General features: G+C 54.8%; 1 protein-coding gene across 1 annotated transcript; it reads left to right on the top strand.

The window, feature by feature from the left end:
• The first annotated feature begins 382 nt into the window (after window positions 1-382).
• CERS1 (ceramide synthase 1) lies at window positions 383-18,108 on the top strand. The gene is made up of 7 exons (XM_045853570.1): window positions 383-690; window positions 2,876-3,035; window positions 7,297-7,477; window positions 9,086-9,247; window positions 9,844-9,991; window positions 10,229-10,338; window positions 17,976-18,108. Exons 1-7 carry the CDS (start codon window positions 442-444, stop codon window positions 18,016-18,018), a joined length of 1,053 nt encoding a protein of 350 aa, XP_045709526.1. The 5' UTR covers window positions 383-441; the 3' UTR covers window positions 18,019-18,108.
• Window positions 18,109-18,176: the final 68 nt, after the last annotated feature.

Below are 18,176 nucleotides of genomic sequence, written 5' to 3'. Positions count from 1 at the left end.
ATGGGACGGACAGACTGGAGGGCTGGTGAGGAGACAGTACCCAGTCGAGGACACTTGCCTGCTGGTGACCACCGTGCCCCTTGTTGCGGACACAGCACTGGGGGAGCGGAGTCCCAGGAGCTCCGCGCCTGGGTTTCCCCCACTGGAAAATGGGGCCGAGCGCGGGCCCTCCTCCAGGACGCGGTGGGACAATGCCAGGACTTAAATGCCAGTGGTCCACGACGCTACCGCCGGAGGACCCAGCACCTGCCGGCCCCCAGAACACGGACGCCACGCCCGGACCCGGCGTCCCTGCCGAGGCGGAGCTTGCGTCCGCCCCGCCCCTCCGCCCCCAGGGCTCTGGCCGGCGCGCCCCAGGCCCAGCTGCGGCGCGTGACGCGGAACGCGCAGCTCCGGCGCGGGCAGGCGCAGGCGGCGCAAACGGATTTGTGAGCCGGCTGCATGGCTGCGGCCGGGACCACTGCGAGCCCCACGGGGCCTGAGCCCATGCCAAGCTACGCGCAGCTAGTACAGCGCGGTTGGGGTAGCGCGGTGGCGGCCGCGCGGGGCTGCGTGGACTGCGGCTGGGGGCTGGCGCGCCGCGGCCTGGCGGAGCACGCGCACCTGGCGCCTCCCGAGCTGCTGCTGCTTGCCCTCTGCGCTCTCGGCTGGACCGCGCTGCGCTCGGCGGCCACCACGCGCCTCTTTCGGGTCAGTGCGGCTAGGGGTCGGTCGTGGGAGCCCGGGGTGGAAGACCCGTGAGTCCCTTCCTGTCTTTTCAGGCTGGGTCACTGAACGTGGGAGAGCCTTGCGCTGTAGGAGCTCGGACGCAGGGTCCTGGTCTGCCGCGGCCGTGTGCCCCTTTCTGTCAGTGCGGGGTGGGGGTGGGAATGGATGCGGTGGTGTGGCCGGGCTGGGGGAAGTCCGCGACGTGGGGACCCCGACACGGGTGGGTGTTAGTGATGTGGGGGAAACCAGAGTACGGCCCATTCCGTTCAGTGCAGGACAGCCCGGGAGGGCTCATCGCACGGCCGTGGGGAGGGGGTGGCCCTCAGAGCCTGAACTGGAGTCCAGTCCAGGGTCTGCGCGGTGGGCAGGGCTCCCTTGTCTGCTGCCAGAGGGAAGGGGCTGGAGCTGCCTGGTCGCTGCCTCGCTCCTGTCTGGAATCCGCGCTGCCTCTAGGGAAGCAAAGATCTGGGCTCACCCGCCACCCTGGTGTTCACAGCCTCTGGGAGATGGCAGGGCCTAGGTCTTAAAAGCTGGGCTGTGCTGCGCCTCCAAGGGGCTCTGACGGAAATGCCCAGTTTCCAATGACCCAGAGGAGGCTGCCGCCCCAGCTGGAGGCTGGAGAGTGACCATGGGGGTGACATTGGTGCCTGGCCTCCCTCCCATCCTTGTGGAGGGGTCTCCTGTGGGAGCTGCTGGGAAGGTGTTTGGTCCCCTACCTCGGCTGCGACTCCCCCGTGGACCAGCTGGAGTCACCCCGCCCCGGTCTGGCTGGAGGTGGCAGGGGTACAGGGACAGAGTGCCCAGCACCAACAAAGGGGCCTTTCTCTGCTGGCCAGAAAGAGACTGGCTCTTGTTAAGTCGGGATAGGGTGTTGTCTGCTTGCCATTGTCCCCACCCCCATCCCCACATCATGAGTAAGGAAGAGACCTCGCCTATCACCCCTGCTCAGGGGGGGGAAGGCAAGTATGACAAGGCCCCCGGTTCCCTCTATAGTTAGTCCTGGTCCCAAGTTGGGCTTTATTGCTCCCTCTCCCAATTTCCAGCTGGGAAGTTGGAGGTCCAATAGGGCGAGGGCCAGTGCTCAGGCGGGGGATGTTGTGGCTCTGGGACTACCAGGACAGAGTGGGCTCTCTCCCCATGTTCCTGAGGGAGCTGGGTGGGGACAGCAACGTTACGCACCCCGCCCCCTCGCATTTGGAATCCCAGGGGTTCACGCTCCTGCCCTAGGCCCTCTCTCGCCAGTGTCTTGCCCCAATTCGAGGCTCGCTCTTCCCAAGAATAGGTGGAGGGGCTGCGCGGTTCTCCAACACTCATCTTCTTGGCAGAAAACCGGTTGCCAGGGGTTACCGGAGCTAGCTCTGGCCGTCTCCATGGCAACTGGAGGTGCTCCAACCCCCTCAGCCTCTGGGAAGGGGGAGAGGCCTGGCCCAGCAGCTCTGTAGCCCCGCCCCTGGGCAGCTTCAGGCCCCGCCCTACCTGGGACCCCAGAGTCAAATTTCTTTGCAGCTCACCAGTGCATGCCCCCACATCCCTCATGTCTTCCCTGATGTCCCCTAAGGTCACCGCATCTCACTGTGTCATCCATTCTCTGCTTCATTATCTTTTTTACAAAAGAGGTAATGTCCCCATGTACTCCCCCAAATACTTATTCCATCTTCTCCTGCTCCCTTTTCTTCTCTGGTCTCCCCAGATTCCTCCTCTGAGGCACCCTTTCCCTCAAATTTCTCCCACTTGGGGTTTTCTTCCAAATGCCCTCATATTCCCCTCCATGTTTTCTTTACCAGCTCACCCCCAGTCCCCTCCATGTCTTTTAATCCCTTCCTCATTGTCATTCCCCCAGCTCCCCGTGACCCCCCAAGCCCCTTGACTCCCCTGTGTTGGCCCCACTGACCGCCCTTGCTTTATGCCCACATGTCTCCCTCCCGGCCCTCACACTTCCCTCCTCAGTCCCCCCACACACACTCCCCTCTGCACACCTCAGCTAGACAGCTGGGTGCTAAGTTTAGCCCTTGGCAGGCACATGCGGGCTCTGGTTACTCCAGGCGGCTGTGGGTACGAGGCTGCCCCTCCCCAACATTACCCAGTTCGGGGAATCTCTGGGCCTTAGTCTCCTCGCCCTGGAGGAGCGGCTCCCAGCTCTGATAGCCACCCACCTTCTCCCCTACAGCCCCTGGCCAAGCGGTGCCGCCTCCAGCCTAGAGATGCTGCCAAGATGCCTGAGAGCGCCTGGAAGTTCCTCTTCTATCTGGGCGCCTGGAGCTACAGTGCCTACCTGCTCTTTGGCACCAACTACCCCTTCTTTCACGACCCGCCCTCTGTCTTCTATGGTAGGGTTCCTGCGGTGTGAGGGGTGGTTCTGCTCTAAATGCTGAGAAGGGTATATGAGTGAGCCAGCACTCATCAGCCATCTCATACTGGGTGATCAAGGGGCCTTTGGGACAGGAGAGGGGGCATCTGGCCCTGTTAGGGTTCAGGAAGGCATCGTAGAGGAGATGACCCCTTGAGTGGGCCCAGGTAGGCACTCCAGGTGTCAGGAACAGGCATGCACAATCTTGGTGCATGAGAATGAGAGGAGAGTGGCAGAAGTTTGAGCATCACTCTAAATGGAATGCTGTGTGGATTATAAAAAGCTTCCTTTGGCTGCCATGTGGAGACAGCAAGGTCTTGGGTAAGGATGGTAGCAGGGCCCTAGAGGGAAGGGGAGGGACCAATGTGGTTTGGACCAGCTTGGCAAACAGATAAAGATGGTGAGAAGTGACTGCGTCCATGGATTGGGGTAAATGTGGGGGTGGTCAAGGCCTGAGCTCTGGGTGGGGTGTGCAGGAGATCGACTGCAGGGTCCTCTGTCACCAACAGGCAGGTCACCTGTGATGGGGGGTCAGGCTCCTTTGGTCCTGTGCTGACCACCCAGACTGTGTATCATGGATGTGCTTTCTGCTATGTGACAGGAACAGCCTGAGAGGGCTCCTGGTAGCACCGTTAGAAGGCTGAGAACGGAGCCCCTGCATTGCAGGGTCCTAGTACCAAGTGCCGAGGTTACTGGGCCCCAACCTGTCTTCATGGGACTGTACTGCTCACGGGGCCATTTCCCTGTGTGCATTTCCCATGTGGTGAATCTCTAGAGGAGAGGTTTCAGCTGTCATTCAATTTCCCTTTATGCAAATGAACCATAATTGAACTCTTAAAAAATTTCAGGCATGGAGTTGCCTCTGGCTTATGAATTATGCTGTTACCACATTTGCAAGTTACTGTATCTTGCCACATATGGTGTGCTCTTTGTGTACAATGTGCACCCCCGTTTTTGGCCTGAACTTTCAGGAAAAAAATCTTCTGTTTTGATTTTTTAATTCAATTATTTATTTACTTATATTTGGAAACAAAACTGATTTATCATATTCCAGAGTATTATTTTGCACATAGATATTGTTACTGCCTTTTTAGAGTTACACTTTTAACTCATAAGCATAAATGTAAGAATTTTAAACATTTATATAACCCTGGCTGGTGTGGTTCAGTGGATTGAGCACCAGCCCATGAACCAGAGGGTCACCAGTTCAATTCCCAGTCAAGGCAGATGCCTGGGTTGTGGGCTAGAGCCCCAGGAGGGGGAGCTTGAGAGGCAACCACACATTGATGTTTTTCTCCCTCTCTTTCTCCCCTGCTTCCCCCCTTTCTAAAAATAAAATAAATAAAATCTTTAAAAAAACACAAAACAAACAAAAACATTTATATAGAAACAGAATGAGTATTACCAATGTTTAAGGCACATCCTTATTTTTCCCTCAAAAATTTGGGCAAAAAAAGTACACATTAGACACAGCAAAATATGGTAGCTGTTTCTTTTTTTCTTTACTTAATCCTTAACCAAGGATATGTTTTTTATTGATTTGAGAGAGAGCGAGAAAGAGAAACATCAAACAGTTGCCTCCTGTACATGCCCCGATCGGGGATCAAACCCGCAACCTGTTTGCTATGCAGGACAATACTCCGAACAACTGAGCTACCCACCGGGGCAGTTAGCTGCTGCTTTGCATGCTCATTTTTTTGAGTGCCAGCTGTGTACCAGGCTGTGAGCAGTTCAGAGAAAACCCCTAACAGCCAGTGAAGTACAAAATCTGTCGACAGGGATAAGCACTGTTGAGAAAACTTTGGGGGGAAAGGGAGAAGTATGGGGTATCTGTGAGGGGGGTTGGGGCATTTTCTGTACCACTTGGGAATGGTCCCACCAAAGGTGACTTTTGAATGGGACCCGGAGGAGCCTAAAGCAGACAGGAAACATTCCTGGTGGATCAGGAACAGAGAGAAGCTCGCCTGGCCAGAGCACAGGGTGAGGAGGGGGGTAGGTGTGCAGTGAGGGTATTTACGAAGGTCTGGGAGCAGAGGAGGGGCCTGGGACAGGAACTGGACTCAAGGAGCCTCCAGCCTTGGGGCTGAACAGAGAAGTGGTTGATTTGAGAAATGATTTAAAGGCAGAGCTATTGCTGCCAAACCAGAGGTGGGTGTCAGAGGCGGGTGAGGACCACACCAGGATCTGGGGCCCCTCAGTGAGATCGGGGGCCAGGAAGGCCAGATCTGGGGGAGACTAGGAGCTGGATTTGGGAATCCCAGGGGCCTGATATTGGAGCTTAGGGAAGGGGATGAGGAGGAGATGACACGGGGCATTGAGAGTGACAGGTGGGACATGTATGGAAAGGAGGCTGGATGTGGATAGACAGTCCCCAGCCTTCCAGTGAAGCCTGAATTGTATGCCCCACTCTTCCTCCGCCTCAGGTCTGGGGCCCGAGGCTGGAAGGCATATGCTCACCCACTGTAAGTCTTGCTTGTGCGATAGATGGAAAATTTGGTGTCCCATTTCCACAGTGGGCTCTGTACATCGAGACACTCTGCACACCTTCCTTCCAAAGAGATACAGAGGCATCTGGCACTTGTGTGCGTCTGTGGCAGGGAAGCCTTCACCGACTGCAGCGTCCTCACCCAGCTGAGGACGGAACTCGAGGCCAGGGGTGGGCAGCTGGAACTGTGGTTTTGCCGGCCTACTTTGAAAAGCCTCTGGACATGTAAAAGTCGGGAGAGATTAGATCTGATCCTTGGGGAGTTTTGCATTTTTTATTAGGTAAAATGTTCATAACATAAAATTTACTACTTTAGCCAGACACGGGAAGACAAATACTGTGAGTCCACTTTACAAGAGGTCCCTAGAGCAATCGGCCTGAGAGAGGCGGGACGTAGGGTCACAGAGACAGGGTCGGGGGAGGGCTGGGGAGGGAGAGCCCGACGAGGACAGAGGTTCAGTTCTACAACGTGGAACGAGCTCTGGAGACAGATGGCAGGGCCACTTACACAGCAATGTGAATGTACCCAATGCGACTGAGCTTAAAAGTGGTTAAGGAGGTTGAAGTTTATGTGACCATTTGCTCCTGGTTTCTTTCACTGAACATTGTGTTTTCTAGGCTTGTCCACACTGTGGTGTGTGTCTGTGCCTTTCCTGTTTGTGGCTGAGCGATACTCCACTGTATGGATGGGCCACATTGTGTTTGTCCTTCCTCTATTGAGAGTTGTGTCCACTGTTTGGCTGCTGTGACTAGTGCCCCTGCAGACGTGCATGTACAAGTACCTATTTGAGTCCCTGTTTTCAGTTCCCTAAGTGCACGCCCAGGAGTGGCATTGCTGGGTCATGGGGTGTGTGTCTTCACAGCCTTGGAGGCCACCATGGGGAGACCGGACAGTCGGGAGCACACTCAGAGGCCTGGAGGAGCTGGGGTAGTGCTGGGTGCCCAGACCAGGTGGGGGTGGGGGTGCTGAGAAAGTGAGCCAAGATGTGGACTGAAGAGGGGCCCCCGGATAGGGGTCTGAGTGTGTTTTGGTTTCAGGAGGGGCCGTAACACAGGTGAAGGGCTGTCATGAAGCAGAGACATGAGTGGAGTCTAGGGAACAGCCACAGGGGTCACGAGGGTCTGGCTCCAGGTCATTGAGGCCGGGGTGGAGCATAGAAGGAGTGGCCAATGAACAGAGAGTCCCAGGTCAATGGGCAGAGTGCTTGGCCACATGACGGGTGGAGAACAGAGGTCGTGGGACAGCTGGGGGGCCAGTGTTACCAAGAGGGACCAGACCGGCACAAAGGCGGGCACAAGCGCCAGGAGTGGAGGAGGCCGTGTAGGGGGGCTGGCCAAGGCCTGTCTGCGGGGAGCCTGTACTCCTCAGCCTTGGCAGCGTCTCTGCTTCGGCTGCTCTGCCAGCAGCAGGGGTGGGCAGTGGCCTCCATCCACCTGAAAACTTGCCGGGGTCGGGGGCGGTGCCTGGAACAGGGACATGCCGCTGGCTGGACAATGCCTGAAAATCAGAGAAGACAGGAGGGGCAGCCAGGGCAGGAGTAGGGGCACCCTTTTCTATAAATATAAAACAGTCTTAGGAAATAATGCCTGCTCATTAAAAAAAAAAAAAGGTAGAAAACAGTGGTCATTAAACTGGCAGAGACACGTGACCTACCTGGCGTGGGGAGGACTCATGCCTGGCTTGAGAGCATGTGTGGTCACTTGGGGGCTCCAGAGGCCCTGCAGGTCTCTGACAACACGGTCTGGCTCTCCCCAGACTGGACACCAGGCATGGCGGTGCCACGGGACATTGCAGCTGCCTATCTGCTGCAGGGAAGCTTCTATGGCCACTCCATCTATGCCACGCTGTACATGGATGCCTGGCGCAAGGACTCGGTGGTCATGCTCATCCACCACGTGGTCACCTTGGTCCTCATCGTCTCTTCCTATGCATTCCGGTGAGTGCCAGAGTACAGAGGGCACTGCGTGAGCAAGGGTGGGAGGCTGGCCCAGGGAAGAAGCTACTGTCTCGGGGGAGAGGCATCCGGGTGTCCATGGGGGAGGGTTCCAGAGAGATTCCACAGGGATGGGGTGAAAAAGGTGCAGGGAGCCCCCACCCCATCCATCCTCATCCATCCCCCTCCAGCTCTGCCCGGATGGCACCCTCAGCCAGGTCACATAGCAAGTGTTTCCTGAACACCTGCCACCTGGCAGGTGCTGCTGGGAGCACAGCCACGCACACGGCAGGCAAACGCCGACGTCCTGGAGCCCCACGTGGCCATGGGGCCTGTCCCGGCTACAGCCTGCTGGTTGTTTCAAAATCCACCCCAACTTCAAAGGCAAAAGGAGTAAAAATATCTTGCCAGTGCTTTTGTTACATCCATCACATGTTGAAATGATAGTACTTAGGATATACTGTGTTAATTAGAATATATTATTTTAACTTCCCTCTATTTTTTAACATGGCTGATAGAAAACCTAAGATGAAGCATACCCTCCTGTTTCGTTCCTACTAGACTAGCTGCGCTGTCCAGTAGGTTAGCTGCTGGCCACAGGTGGCTATTTCAAATTTAATGAAGCTTAAATAAAATCACATTCTGTTCCTCAGCCACACCACCCTCACTTCAGCTGCGCAGTGGCCACATCTGGCTGGCAACTCTCTTATTGGATAATGCAGGTTTAGAACATTCCTTTTGCTCTGGAAAGTTGGATTAGCACTACTGTAGAGGGTAAAATCAGATGATAACAGCCTCCCCCTCAAAAAAGGAAAAAGAAAGGAAAAGAAGTAACAATTTGTTTGAAGGTATTAACTATGGAGAAAAATCAGGTGGGAGGATACAGGCTGCAGGGGTGGTGAGGGTGCGGTGGGGTCGCTGGGGTGACGGGTGCACGGACCGAAGGAGGTGGAGGAAGGCCTTGTGACGGGGGCAGGTGCATGTCAGGTCCGGGGACAGCATGTGCAAAGGACTTACAGCAGGAAGGCTAAGTGGGGACGGACACATGGTGGGAGAGACCCATGGCGCCCGCCTGGCTTAAGTGGCAGTGCAGGGAGCACTGGCGAGGGAGGGATGGTGGAGGTGGGCTTTCAGACCTCCTCAGATCCGAGTAGCAGTGGTGTGTTTCCTAGGCACCTGTAGCCCACAGCAAAGTTCAGGTTAATCATATAGACCTGGGAATGTCAGCAAGTGTACAGGGAATCGAGACACAGAATGACCCTGGCCTGTGAGGGTCAGGGGTTATGGAGGGTCAGAAATCATGGAGATGAGGAAAGATTAGAGAAGAACCTGTCAGGGAGGCTTCTGGGCCACGTGGGGGATGGTCAGGTGGGGATGGTGAGATGAGGACGCTGAGAGCTCAGGGGTGGTGCTGCCACCAGGTGAGTACAGCCTGGGTGCTGCCGCTGACCTGGCCCTGTGGGGAGATGGGCAGGGCAGGTGGGCCAGGGAGGGTGGCTCTGAAAGGCAGGGAAGGTGTGCCCAAGGGGCCTGTCTTCCGGGCCTCAGTGCAGAGTTTTGGACCTCCTGTGACTGGCCTTCTTTCCTCTCCTAACCTGCTTCCCTCCCCAGGTACCACAACGTGGGCATTTTGGTGCTCTTCCTGCATGACATCAGCGACGTGCAGCTGGAGTTTACCAAGCTCAATGTTTATTTCAAGTCCCGCGGAGGCACTCACCATCCTCTGCACGCCTTGGCTGCGGACCTGGGCTGCCTCAGCTTCAGCCTCAGCTGGTGAGCAGGCTGGGTAAAGAAGGGAGGGGCGGGGCTTGTGGGAAGGGGCAGGGCTTGTGGGAAGGGGCAAGCCAGGCCGGAAGGAGGTAAGCTTATGGGAATGGACGGGCCAGATGGGGGAAGGGGCGGGGCACGGCACGGAAGTGAAGGAGGTGGGGTTTGTTGGAAGGGCAGGGTCAGACAGGGAAGGAGGTGGGCCTGGTGGGAAGGGACAGAGTCAGTCAGGGACAGAGATAGGCATGGTAGGAGGGGTTGGGGCTTTGCAGGAAAGAAGGTAGGTCTGGTTAGGGGAGGTGCCAGTCAAGCAAGGGGCGGAGCTTGATGGAAGAGGAGGGCCAGTCAGGGAAAGGGTGGGGCCTGGTGAAGTGGGAGGGGCCTGGCAGGGAAGGGGAGGAGATGAATGGGGGTGGGGGGAAGGAGGGAGTTTGGGCAGTAAAGACAGAGCAGGGGCACATAAGGATGGGGCAACCAGACAAGGACGTGTGGGGATGAGCAGGGACAGATAGAAGAGGCCAGGTGGCACTAGACAGGGACTGGGTGGGCCACCCTCCCTCTCTTGTCCCACAGACTCTGTGACCTGTTCCTTCCCACCACAGGTTCTGGTTCCGCCTCTACTGGTTCCCACTCAAGGTCCTGTATGCTACATGCCACTGCAGCCTGCGCTCCGTGCCTGACATTCCCTTCTATTTCTTCTTCAACGCACTCCTGCTGCTTCTCACCCTCATGAACCTTTACTGGTTCCTGGTGAGTCGGCCTCCCACAGCTCCTTGCCCACCTGCTTCCTTAGCTGCCAGTCCATGCTGGTCCCCTTTCCCAGGGAAGCAGTCCAGGTACACACCCTTCTCAGGCATGCCCCAGGAGGGGCATGTTGGGCAACAGGAAGAGCACGTGCAAAGGGCCTGTGGCAGGAGTGCATAGCCATCAGGAGGGCAGTATGGCGTAGGAAGGCTCTCATCTCACCTGTGCCTTCCCCTCCCACAGTACATCGTGGCTTTTGCTGCCAAGGTGTTGACGGGCCAGGTACGGGAGCTGAAGGATGTACGGGAATACGATGCAGCAGAGGCCCCAAGCCCCAAGCCCAGCAAAGCTGAGTGAGTGTGGAGGGGCTGCCGCCCCGGGTTCGTTCCTTTAGCCACATCTGACAGTCTGAGCGCACACTGTGGGCAGGCCCTGGAGACACAGCAGCGGATGAAGCCATAGCGGACGCTGCCACCGGAGCCTACGTCCAAAACAAAGACTGCAGTAAAGGCGTGGATAATGTAGTGATGGAGTAAGGTGCTATAAGGAGAGGTACCGAGGAGGCAATAGGGAGGTTGAGGTTGGGCGGAGGTTGAGGTTGGGCAGAGTATGAGGGGCAAGACGCAGGGTGCTGTCAGTGATCAGTGATCAGTGAGGGCCACGCCGAGTGGCTGGCATGCTTGGTGTGGCCGGAGCAGGCGAGTGAGGGCCCTGTGGTGGTGAGGAGCGGCTGCTGGACAGGCAGTGGCAGTGGGGAGGAGGGGTGCCACAGGCCACCCACAGAGCCCATGCTCTGTCCATGCTAGTGCTCCCTGGCCCCCCAGTTCGGATGGGATGGGAGCTGGGGGCTCAGACCCAGTCCAGCCCAGGTGGGAGTCCTAGGGAAGGAGAGAAAAGGGGGCCACATCAGGCATCCTGGAGGCAGTGCACTTGGGAATTGTCAGCCCCAGGATGTGAGCCCAGTAGTGTCTGGAACCCCTGTCTTCAGGGGCCCCAGGAGTGAAGAGAGGCAGGTGGGGGTGATAAGCAGGGTCCAGAGTGTGCAGTGCCCCAAAGGCAGGCAGCCTTGCGGGTGTTTGAGCAAGTGGGGAATCGGGCTGACCAGCGGACCTCCAGTCTGGCCTCTGGGGAGATGGCTGTGGCCAACCGAGGAATGGTGGTTGTGGGGAAGCAGTGGGTCCCCCGGCTCACTGAGGTGGGTCAGGATAGCTAGTGAGGAGGATGAGAGGAGCGGGGACTTTAAAATCCCTGGGAAAGACAGAAGAAAGGAAGCAGAGAACAAGGGCAGAGAGTGGGACCAAGGGAGGGCTCTCAAGGCCTTTCCAACAGAGAAACACTTTGCACCCACCAACAAGGGGCTACAGGCAGGGTATGCCTGGGCCAGAACACCAGCACCCAGGGCAGGGAGGGCCCAGACCGTGGACAGAAAGCATAGACGCAAGAAGCAAGTGAGGTTGCCCCAGTGGTCAGATCCCAGCGCTGTTGTAGAACTGACCAGACTTGCTTTGGATGTAGGTCAAACTGAAATAAAAGAATCAAAGATGACCCAAGACTTCTGGCTCAAGCTGCCATTTACCAAAACGGGAGTCAGGCAGGGCTCTGCCTGTGGGGGGCGGGTAGGCATCTGGTACGGGGCGATGTTTGATCATCGATGTTCAGGGTCTCACGAGTCAGGAATTCCACTGAGAAATCAGTTTAGCAAGGAGTCTGCCTGACCCTCAGAGCGTCCAGCAACAGTGGTGGCTAAGACAACTCCAGGGGCAGGGGAGGAGAGGCCCTGCTAGCCAAATCTAAAAATCTCAGAGCTTTTCCTGCTGTAGAACGGTAAGCTTCTGGCGGAGAGTCCTTATACAGGCAAAGCCCAAGGCCGTACCCCCAGCCCCGCCAGTGCCACTCCTGCTCTGTCTCTCAGAGAGTGGCCAGAATATGGACTGAGGGCTTGGCACCCCGCCAGCGTCCCCTCTAGCATGGCAGAGCACACAACACGCTGCCAGGTCAACCCCGGGGCCACCACCGGCAAAACTCAATTCCCCACAGATGGCTAGTGTTAGCAGTGCTGGGCGGTCAGGATACCTCGAAGTCATCGGGTCGTGGAAAACAAGGAGACAGCGAGGACTGAATGCAGTGGGGCGGGGGGCTGGGGAGGAAGGGAGGCTGGGCGGGAGCCCTGGGCCAGAGAGAGGGCTGCCGTGGAAAACCTGGTGAGACCCACGTCCAGTCTGCCGTTTAGTGTGCAGCAGCGTCCCGGCCTCGGTTGCTCAGTGGTGGCCAATGTACTGTGAGTTGTAAGATGTTAACATCCAGGAAGCTGGTGAGAGCTGCACTGGAGCTCTCTGTAGTATCTTTGCAGCAGTTCTGCAGATCGGAAATTATTCCAAAATAAAGTTTATCTAAAAATTAAAAGGCATGATTGACCATCAGAAAAAGCATTGGACGTTCTGTTGCTTTCCTGAGGCTGTTGTACCGGGACGCACAGACCAGACAGACCAGGCGGCTTCCAGCAGCAGGATGTGCTCTCTCGCGGCTCTGGGGATCCTGGAGACCGGAACCAGGTGTCGGCAGGGGCTCCAAGGGAGGATGCGTCCCACCCCTTCCAGTTTCCGGGGCTCCAGGTGTTCTTGGCTGTGTCTGCACCACTCTGATCTCTGCCTCTTTCTTCACATGGCCTTCTCTTCTCTCGAGTTTTTTTTTTTTTTCCTTAAATGCCTTCATTTAATTATGTCTGCAAAGACTTTTTCCAAATAAAGTCACGTGCACAGGTTCCAGAGACATGGCCCTCTCTTGTCAGAGACTGCCATTCAGCCTACTAAAACTGTCAAGGCTCAGGTTAGATACCGCTGGAGAAAAAAATCAGTAAATCAAAAGCTGTGAAGAAATGACCCAGAATGCAGCAAAAACAGATGGAAACAAGAGCAGCTAGAATTTCAAGAATGACCTGGTCTAGCTGAATCCCAATAGGAGACAGGTGAGAAGAGACACTATAAGAAGACGTAATGCTGAGAATTTTCCAGAAAGTGGCAAGACAGCGGTAATAAGCAAGATGAATGAAAAGGCATCCGTGCCCCAAAAGTGATACTGAAAATGTGAAACAGCCACAGAAAAGAAGAAATGACCCACGAGGCAATGACAGCCTAACGGCAACAAGGACACAGGTGACTGTGGAGTAAAGCATCGCCACAAGTGCTAAAATGAAGCACCCAGTGACTGGGGATTTCGTACCCAATTTTAAAGACAATTCTCAAGAGATAGGAATAAACACTAAGAAGGTTGTAGTTCAGAAAACAAGAAAGCTCTCTCAAGAAGTGGATTAGCAGAGAAACTGGTATATGTCTGAATAAACATTTTTTAATAAAGAGTATTTATAGAAAGAGGGGGAGGGAGGGGGAAAACATTGATGTGAGAAACACCGATTGGTTGTCTCCTGGATGTGCTCTGATCGGGGACCGAACCCAGGCGTGCACCCTGACCGGGAGTGGATTGAACCGGCAACCTTTTGCACTGCAGGATGGCATCTAACTGACTAAGCCACACTGGTCAGGGCTGAATAAACATTTTAAATGCCTAATTTGAGAGAGATAAAATAATCAGAACTAAAATATTAAATATCAAAACAGGATTGGGTTTTTTTGCAAGAGGGCAGGATTACCTTTAGGCTGTATTAGGTAGTTATGTTAACACTATTGGGGTAACAAAAAACAGGTACAAAATAAATGCAAAAAAAGGAAGGTTAGAAAAGTCAGCATAAGTGATGCAAAGTAAGAGGGCAGAATCTCAAATATTAGGCATTTAAAGAAACAAATGAATAATGACAGCTATGAGACTGGCTTTTTTTTTGTTTGTTTTTTTTAATCTACTTTTATCTGTTAAAAGACTTCAACTCTAGGGTACATAAAGTTGCAAGTGGAAAAGGACAGGAAGAGAAAATCAGGAGTCCTTTTTTTTTTTTGCCTTAAATTTTTATTTATTGATCTGAGAAAGAGAAGCCTTGACCTGTTGCTCCACCCCTTTGCACATTCATTGGTTGATTCCTGTGTACGCCCCGCCCAGGGATAGAGCCCGCAACCTTGGCATATCGGGATGACGCTCTAACCAGTGGGGCTACCTGGCCAGGGCTCAGGTGTAATTCTTGATCTGGAATGTTCCACATGACATGGCCCTGAACGTTGGGGTGATGGAACTGTGGGAGGCACAGTTCATGGTTTATGCTCCTCACCCGGCAATTCAGAAGCAGGGTGAACAGATACTCTTTAAAAAACACAGAACCTTTTTCGGCACTGACCACAGCAAGCCACAGTGTGACTCAAAACCAGGACCGCACAGACTATAGAGATGAGAATCCAGTTAGGTTTGAAAACAGTAAGAAAATGACAACTGAGAACAGCTTGGAGGTAATTCAGGAGAGACGAACCCGACGACAACTAAATCGCACCAATCCGTTCCTCTCCCAGCCCTGTCTTCACTCCTACTTCCTCCCTCTGTTCTCTCTTTTGGTCCCCCCAACAGCTGGGCCACTAGTCATCTGGTTGACCATCCTCCCAGACCAGTTCAGCCCCCTGGGCTGTCCCCTGTGCCCTGGTCATGACCTGGCGCCTTGGTCTGAAGCTTACTATCCTCAGAGGCTTCTGGGACCGCTGACCGCCAAGGTGGCCTCACCCTGTCCTGGCTCTGTTGACCCACCCCGTGGTACGGCACTGCTTTGTACACTGTTTGCCAGCACCGCCCCTGCCGTGTCTAACGGTGTGTGACCCGCGTGTCTAGCTCATGACGAAGCGCCGGCATGGGCTGGAGGGCCCTCACTGATGCCTGCACAGTGCCAGCCTGCCTCTTTTCCTTACTTCTTTCTCAGCCTTCAGCTGCCATCACCATCATCCCCTTGACCTCCAACCTGGTCTCTGTGTCCACCTAAAATCAGAAGTGAGACATCCAGCCTCACACTGCCTGGCTGCTTCAGTGGACAGTCCATCTCCCTCCAAGGTCACCATCCAGGGCCAGGGACGTCCATCCTCTCTCCTGCTCAGGACATTCTGATCAAGGAGAGATACTCGCTTTCTCCAGCCTTCTGTGCTAGCCTGGCCCACTTCTTTCTCTCTCTTTCAGCAGCACCCCTCCGTTCTCGAACCCACCCCACTCCTGGGTCCTCCTCCCACTCCTCCCCAAGACCACTCCTGTTCGGTTTCCACAAGGCCTTCCTAGTGCTAAACCCAGGGTCACCTCCCTGTCTTTTTTTCTTTTTACAAAGTTTTCTTGAGACAGAATTCACATACTGTACGATTTGCCCATTTGCTGTCTATAATTAAATGTTTTCAGTCCATTCACTGTTGTGCAGCCATTACCATAGTCAGTTTTAGAGTATTTTAATCACCCCCAAAATCTTGCACCCAACCCAGTACCCCCTTAACATCCCCCAGTCTGTTCCCCACTTCTTGATGTCCTTCGCCCCACCTCCCTGTGCTTCCTGCTCAGTCTCTGGCCTCCCCGCCTTCTAGGGCCCTTTCACTTAACCCACCCCAGCTTCCAAGTTTCCCTCCCAGCTCCCAGGGCTCCTCTGAGCGCCATTGTGTCTCTAGCATCTGCTCGACATTCTAAGCGGAATGTCATTCTTCTAAAATACCCCAAATCTGCCCTGGCTGGCATAGCTCAGTGGATCAAGCCTGAGCTGTGAACCAAAGGGTTGCTGGTTCAATTCCCAGTCAGGACACATGCCTGGATTGTGGGCCAGGTCCCCAGTAGGGTGTATGTGAGAGGCAACCACACATTGATGTTTCTCTCCCTCTCTCCTTCGATTCTTTTCTCTCTAAAGATAAATATCCTAAATCAATGCTCATCCCCACCCCACACTCCACCTCGTGAACATCTGTCCATCACAGTGGATGGCAACTCAGCCAGAAAAGCTTGGAACCTTCAGAAACCCCAGGAAGCCCCCTGCTCCCTCTCTCCTCCTCATTCATCCAAAACCCATCCAAGTTTCTGGCTGCCTTCATCTCTGCCCTCATCTCACACCACCTTCCTCCTTTGCCTGATTCTTTCCCCACAGTGGTGCACTGAAGCTGAAAAGTCTAACTCTGATATCTAGGGAGGCCAACCCCCCTCCACTGCAGAGACACTAACAAAAGAGGAGGGATACTTGGAAACTTGTGCATAAAACAATTTGGAATCACCAGGAAGCTGATAAAAAAGCCATGGGGGCAGAGGTACCGATCCCTGAAGGAATTCAACTTACTATGAAAGTACAGGAATTAGCCCTGGCTGGTGTGGCTCAGTTAGTTGGGCATTGTCCTGTGGACCAAAAGTTGCAGGTTCGATTCCTGGTCGGGGCAGGTGCCTGGGTTGTGGGTTCAACTGGGGCCCCGGAGTGTATACAAGAGGTGGCCAATTGATGTTTCTCACATCAATCTTTCTCTCCCTCTTTCTCCTTCCCTTCTCTCTCTAAAATCAATAAGCACGTTCTTGGGTGAGGATAAAAAAAAAAGTACAGGAATTAAAACTTTGTGGGAACAGAGCCAATTCACGCTTGAGTGAATAAAAGGTCACCAGGAGGGAAGGAGGGACAGTTGGAACATGGTGGGGACACTTGGTGACCATCTGGACATTACCTGGCCTCAGCCCCCAGGGCAAACTCTGATGGATCAAAGACGTCACAGAAGTGGAAACTGAACTCCAGCTAGAGCCAGGAATGGGACCCTGTGTCATCTAGCAAACTGAACCGTGTAGAAGAAATGTCCAAAAGCCAAGAACCGCCTCCCTCTGCTTTGTCTAAGGACGAACAGGCACAGCCGAAAGACAAGGGACACATGGAGGTCTTGTCGGACTTATCTGTCACCTCACAGATAAGAGGCTCCTGCTGGTTCAGCAGAGAAAGAGCAGTGACCCGCGAGAAAAGCAGCAAGGACAGGATTAGTGTGCTCCCAGGAGAGAAAGCCAACCCAAGGGAAGGACAAATTAAAGTGACTGAGACCATCTTCTGAGGGCAAGTCTACGTTCTTATGTGAAAGGGTGTCTGCCAGTGTCGGTAAGACTACGCCCCGGGAGTGGCTAGGGTTGCGTATGGGTTTTTACACTTTCCGACGTCTAGATCATGAGAACATATTACTAGCTCAGGAAAGTTATGTAAACTAGGTTGTAGGACTCACTTCTACGGAGACCAGTAGACCGTGTGCTAAGGCATGAAGAGTTCCTGTGAGCGGGAACGGGAGTGGCCACTGGCCACGACATTAGGTTGCACTGAGATGCCATCTGGGCACCAGCCGGCCAGTTAACAGGATGAACTCTGTGCTTTGGCCCAGACGACGAGGGGCAGGGGCCAGTCAGGTGGGCCTGGGCGCACTGCCACCGGGCACAGGTCCCCTCCCCCTCAGAACCTCAGAGACTAGCAGCGGATGTGGAACATGTGGAGCGGAGCAGTGTGCACAGGAGAGACCTCAAAGTGTCACATCTTTGGAAAATCAATGACATCTTTATAGAAGTTTGAAATATGCAAACCACGCATATTTAGAAGTTAGGGGCCTTTCTCTGGGATCTAGTATATTGATTAGAGTTTTAAAATATCAAGCAACTTGTTCTAAAAACATGGAATGAAAGTAAGGGCTTCAGCAGTGTAGACAGACCACGGATGGAGAAAGAGGGGCAGCGAAGTCTGTCTTGATGGGACTGTGAGCCAGCTAGGCCACTGGAGCAGTCAGGGCTGCCCTGGACGGTGGCAGGGGCCTCTGGCCAGTTCTGCATTTTTGGGAGGAGTGGAGGATAAAAAGTGCAGGATTAATCCAGGTTGCGGCGGTGGGGTTATGTCAGGCAGAGGTGCGAACATGGCATTTGCTCTCCAGGGGCTGCCCGGGGCCTAGGGTGGGAAGGAGAGGGGGAGGGGAGGGTTTAATTGTGGGGAGAAGCCAAGGAGCTGGGCTGGAAAAAGGGATGTGGATCGCAAGGCGGACTGGATTGGATACGTGGGGGCGTGGGGTCCCTAGGCTAACCAGGGCCGGGTTCTGGTCCACAGGAAGCCGCTGAGGAACGGTTTGGTGAAGGACAAGTGCTTCTGAACCCTTCGACTCCCGCCCGACCCCCAGGACACAGCCCCGCCCAGCCCTGCCCCCTGAGATTGCTATGCTGCTCCCCCGACCTCCAGCTGGTCCAGCTCCGCCCCTCCCGGCCCGGACCACTCCTGGGACCCCGGTCCCGCAACCCCGCCCCGGGATCG

The sequence above is a fragment of the Phyllostomus hastatus genome, unplaced genomic scaffold (assembly GCF_019186645.2).
Source record: "Phyllostomus hastatus isolate PE091 unplaced genomic scaffold, TTU_PhHast_1.1 phas_contig_98, whole genome shotgun sequence".
NCBI lineage: Eukaryota > Metazoa > Chordata > Mammalia > Chiroptera > Phyllostomidae > Phyllostomus > Phyllostomus hastatus.
Note: the sequence above shows the minus strand (reverse complement) of the source record. Positions and strands in the feature narration are given on the sequence as shown.

Coding starts and splice junctions, on each gene's coding strand:
- CERS1 (XM_045853570.1), top strand. CDS start 442: ATGGCTGCGGCCGGGACCACTGCGAGCCCCACGGGGCCTGAGCCCATG. Junction 3,036..7,296: donor CCCGCCCTCTGTCTTCTATG/GTAGGGTTCCTG, acceptor GGCTCTCCCCAG/ACTGGACACCAGGCATGGCG. Junction 9,992..10,228: donor TGAACCTTTACTGGTTCCTG/GTGAGTCGGCCT, acceptor CCCCTCCCACAG/TACATCGTGGCTTTTGCTGC.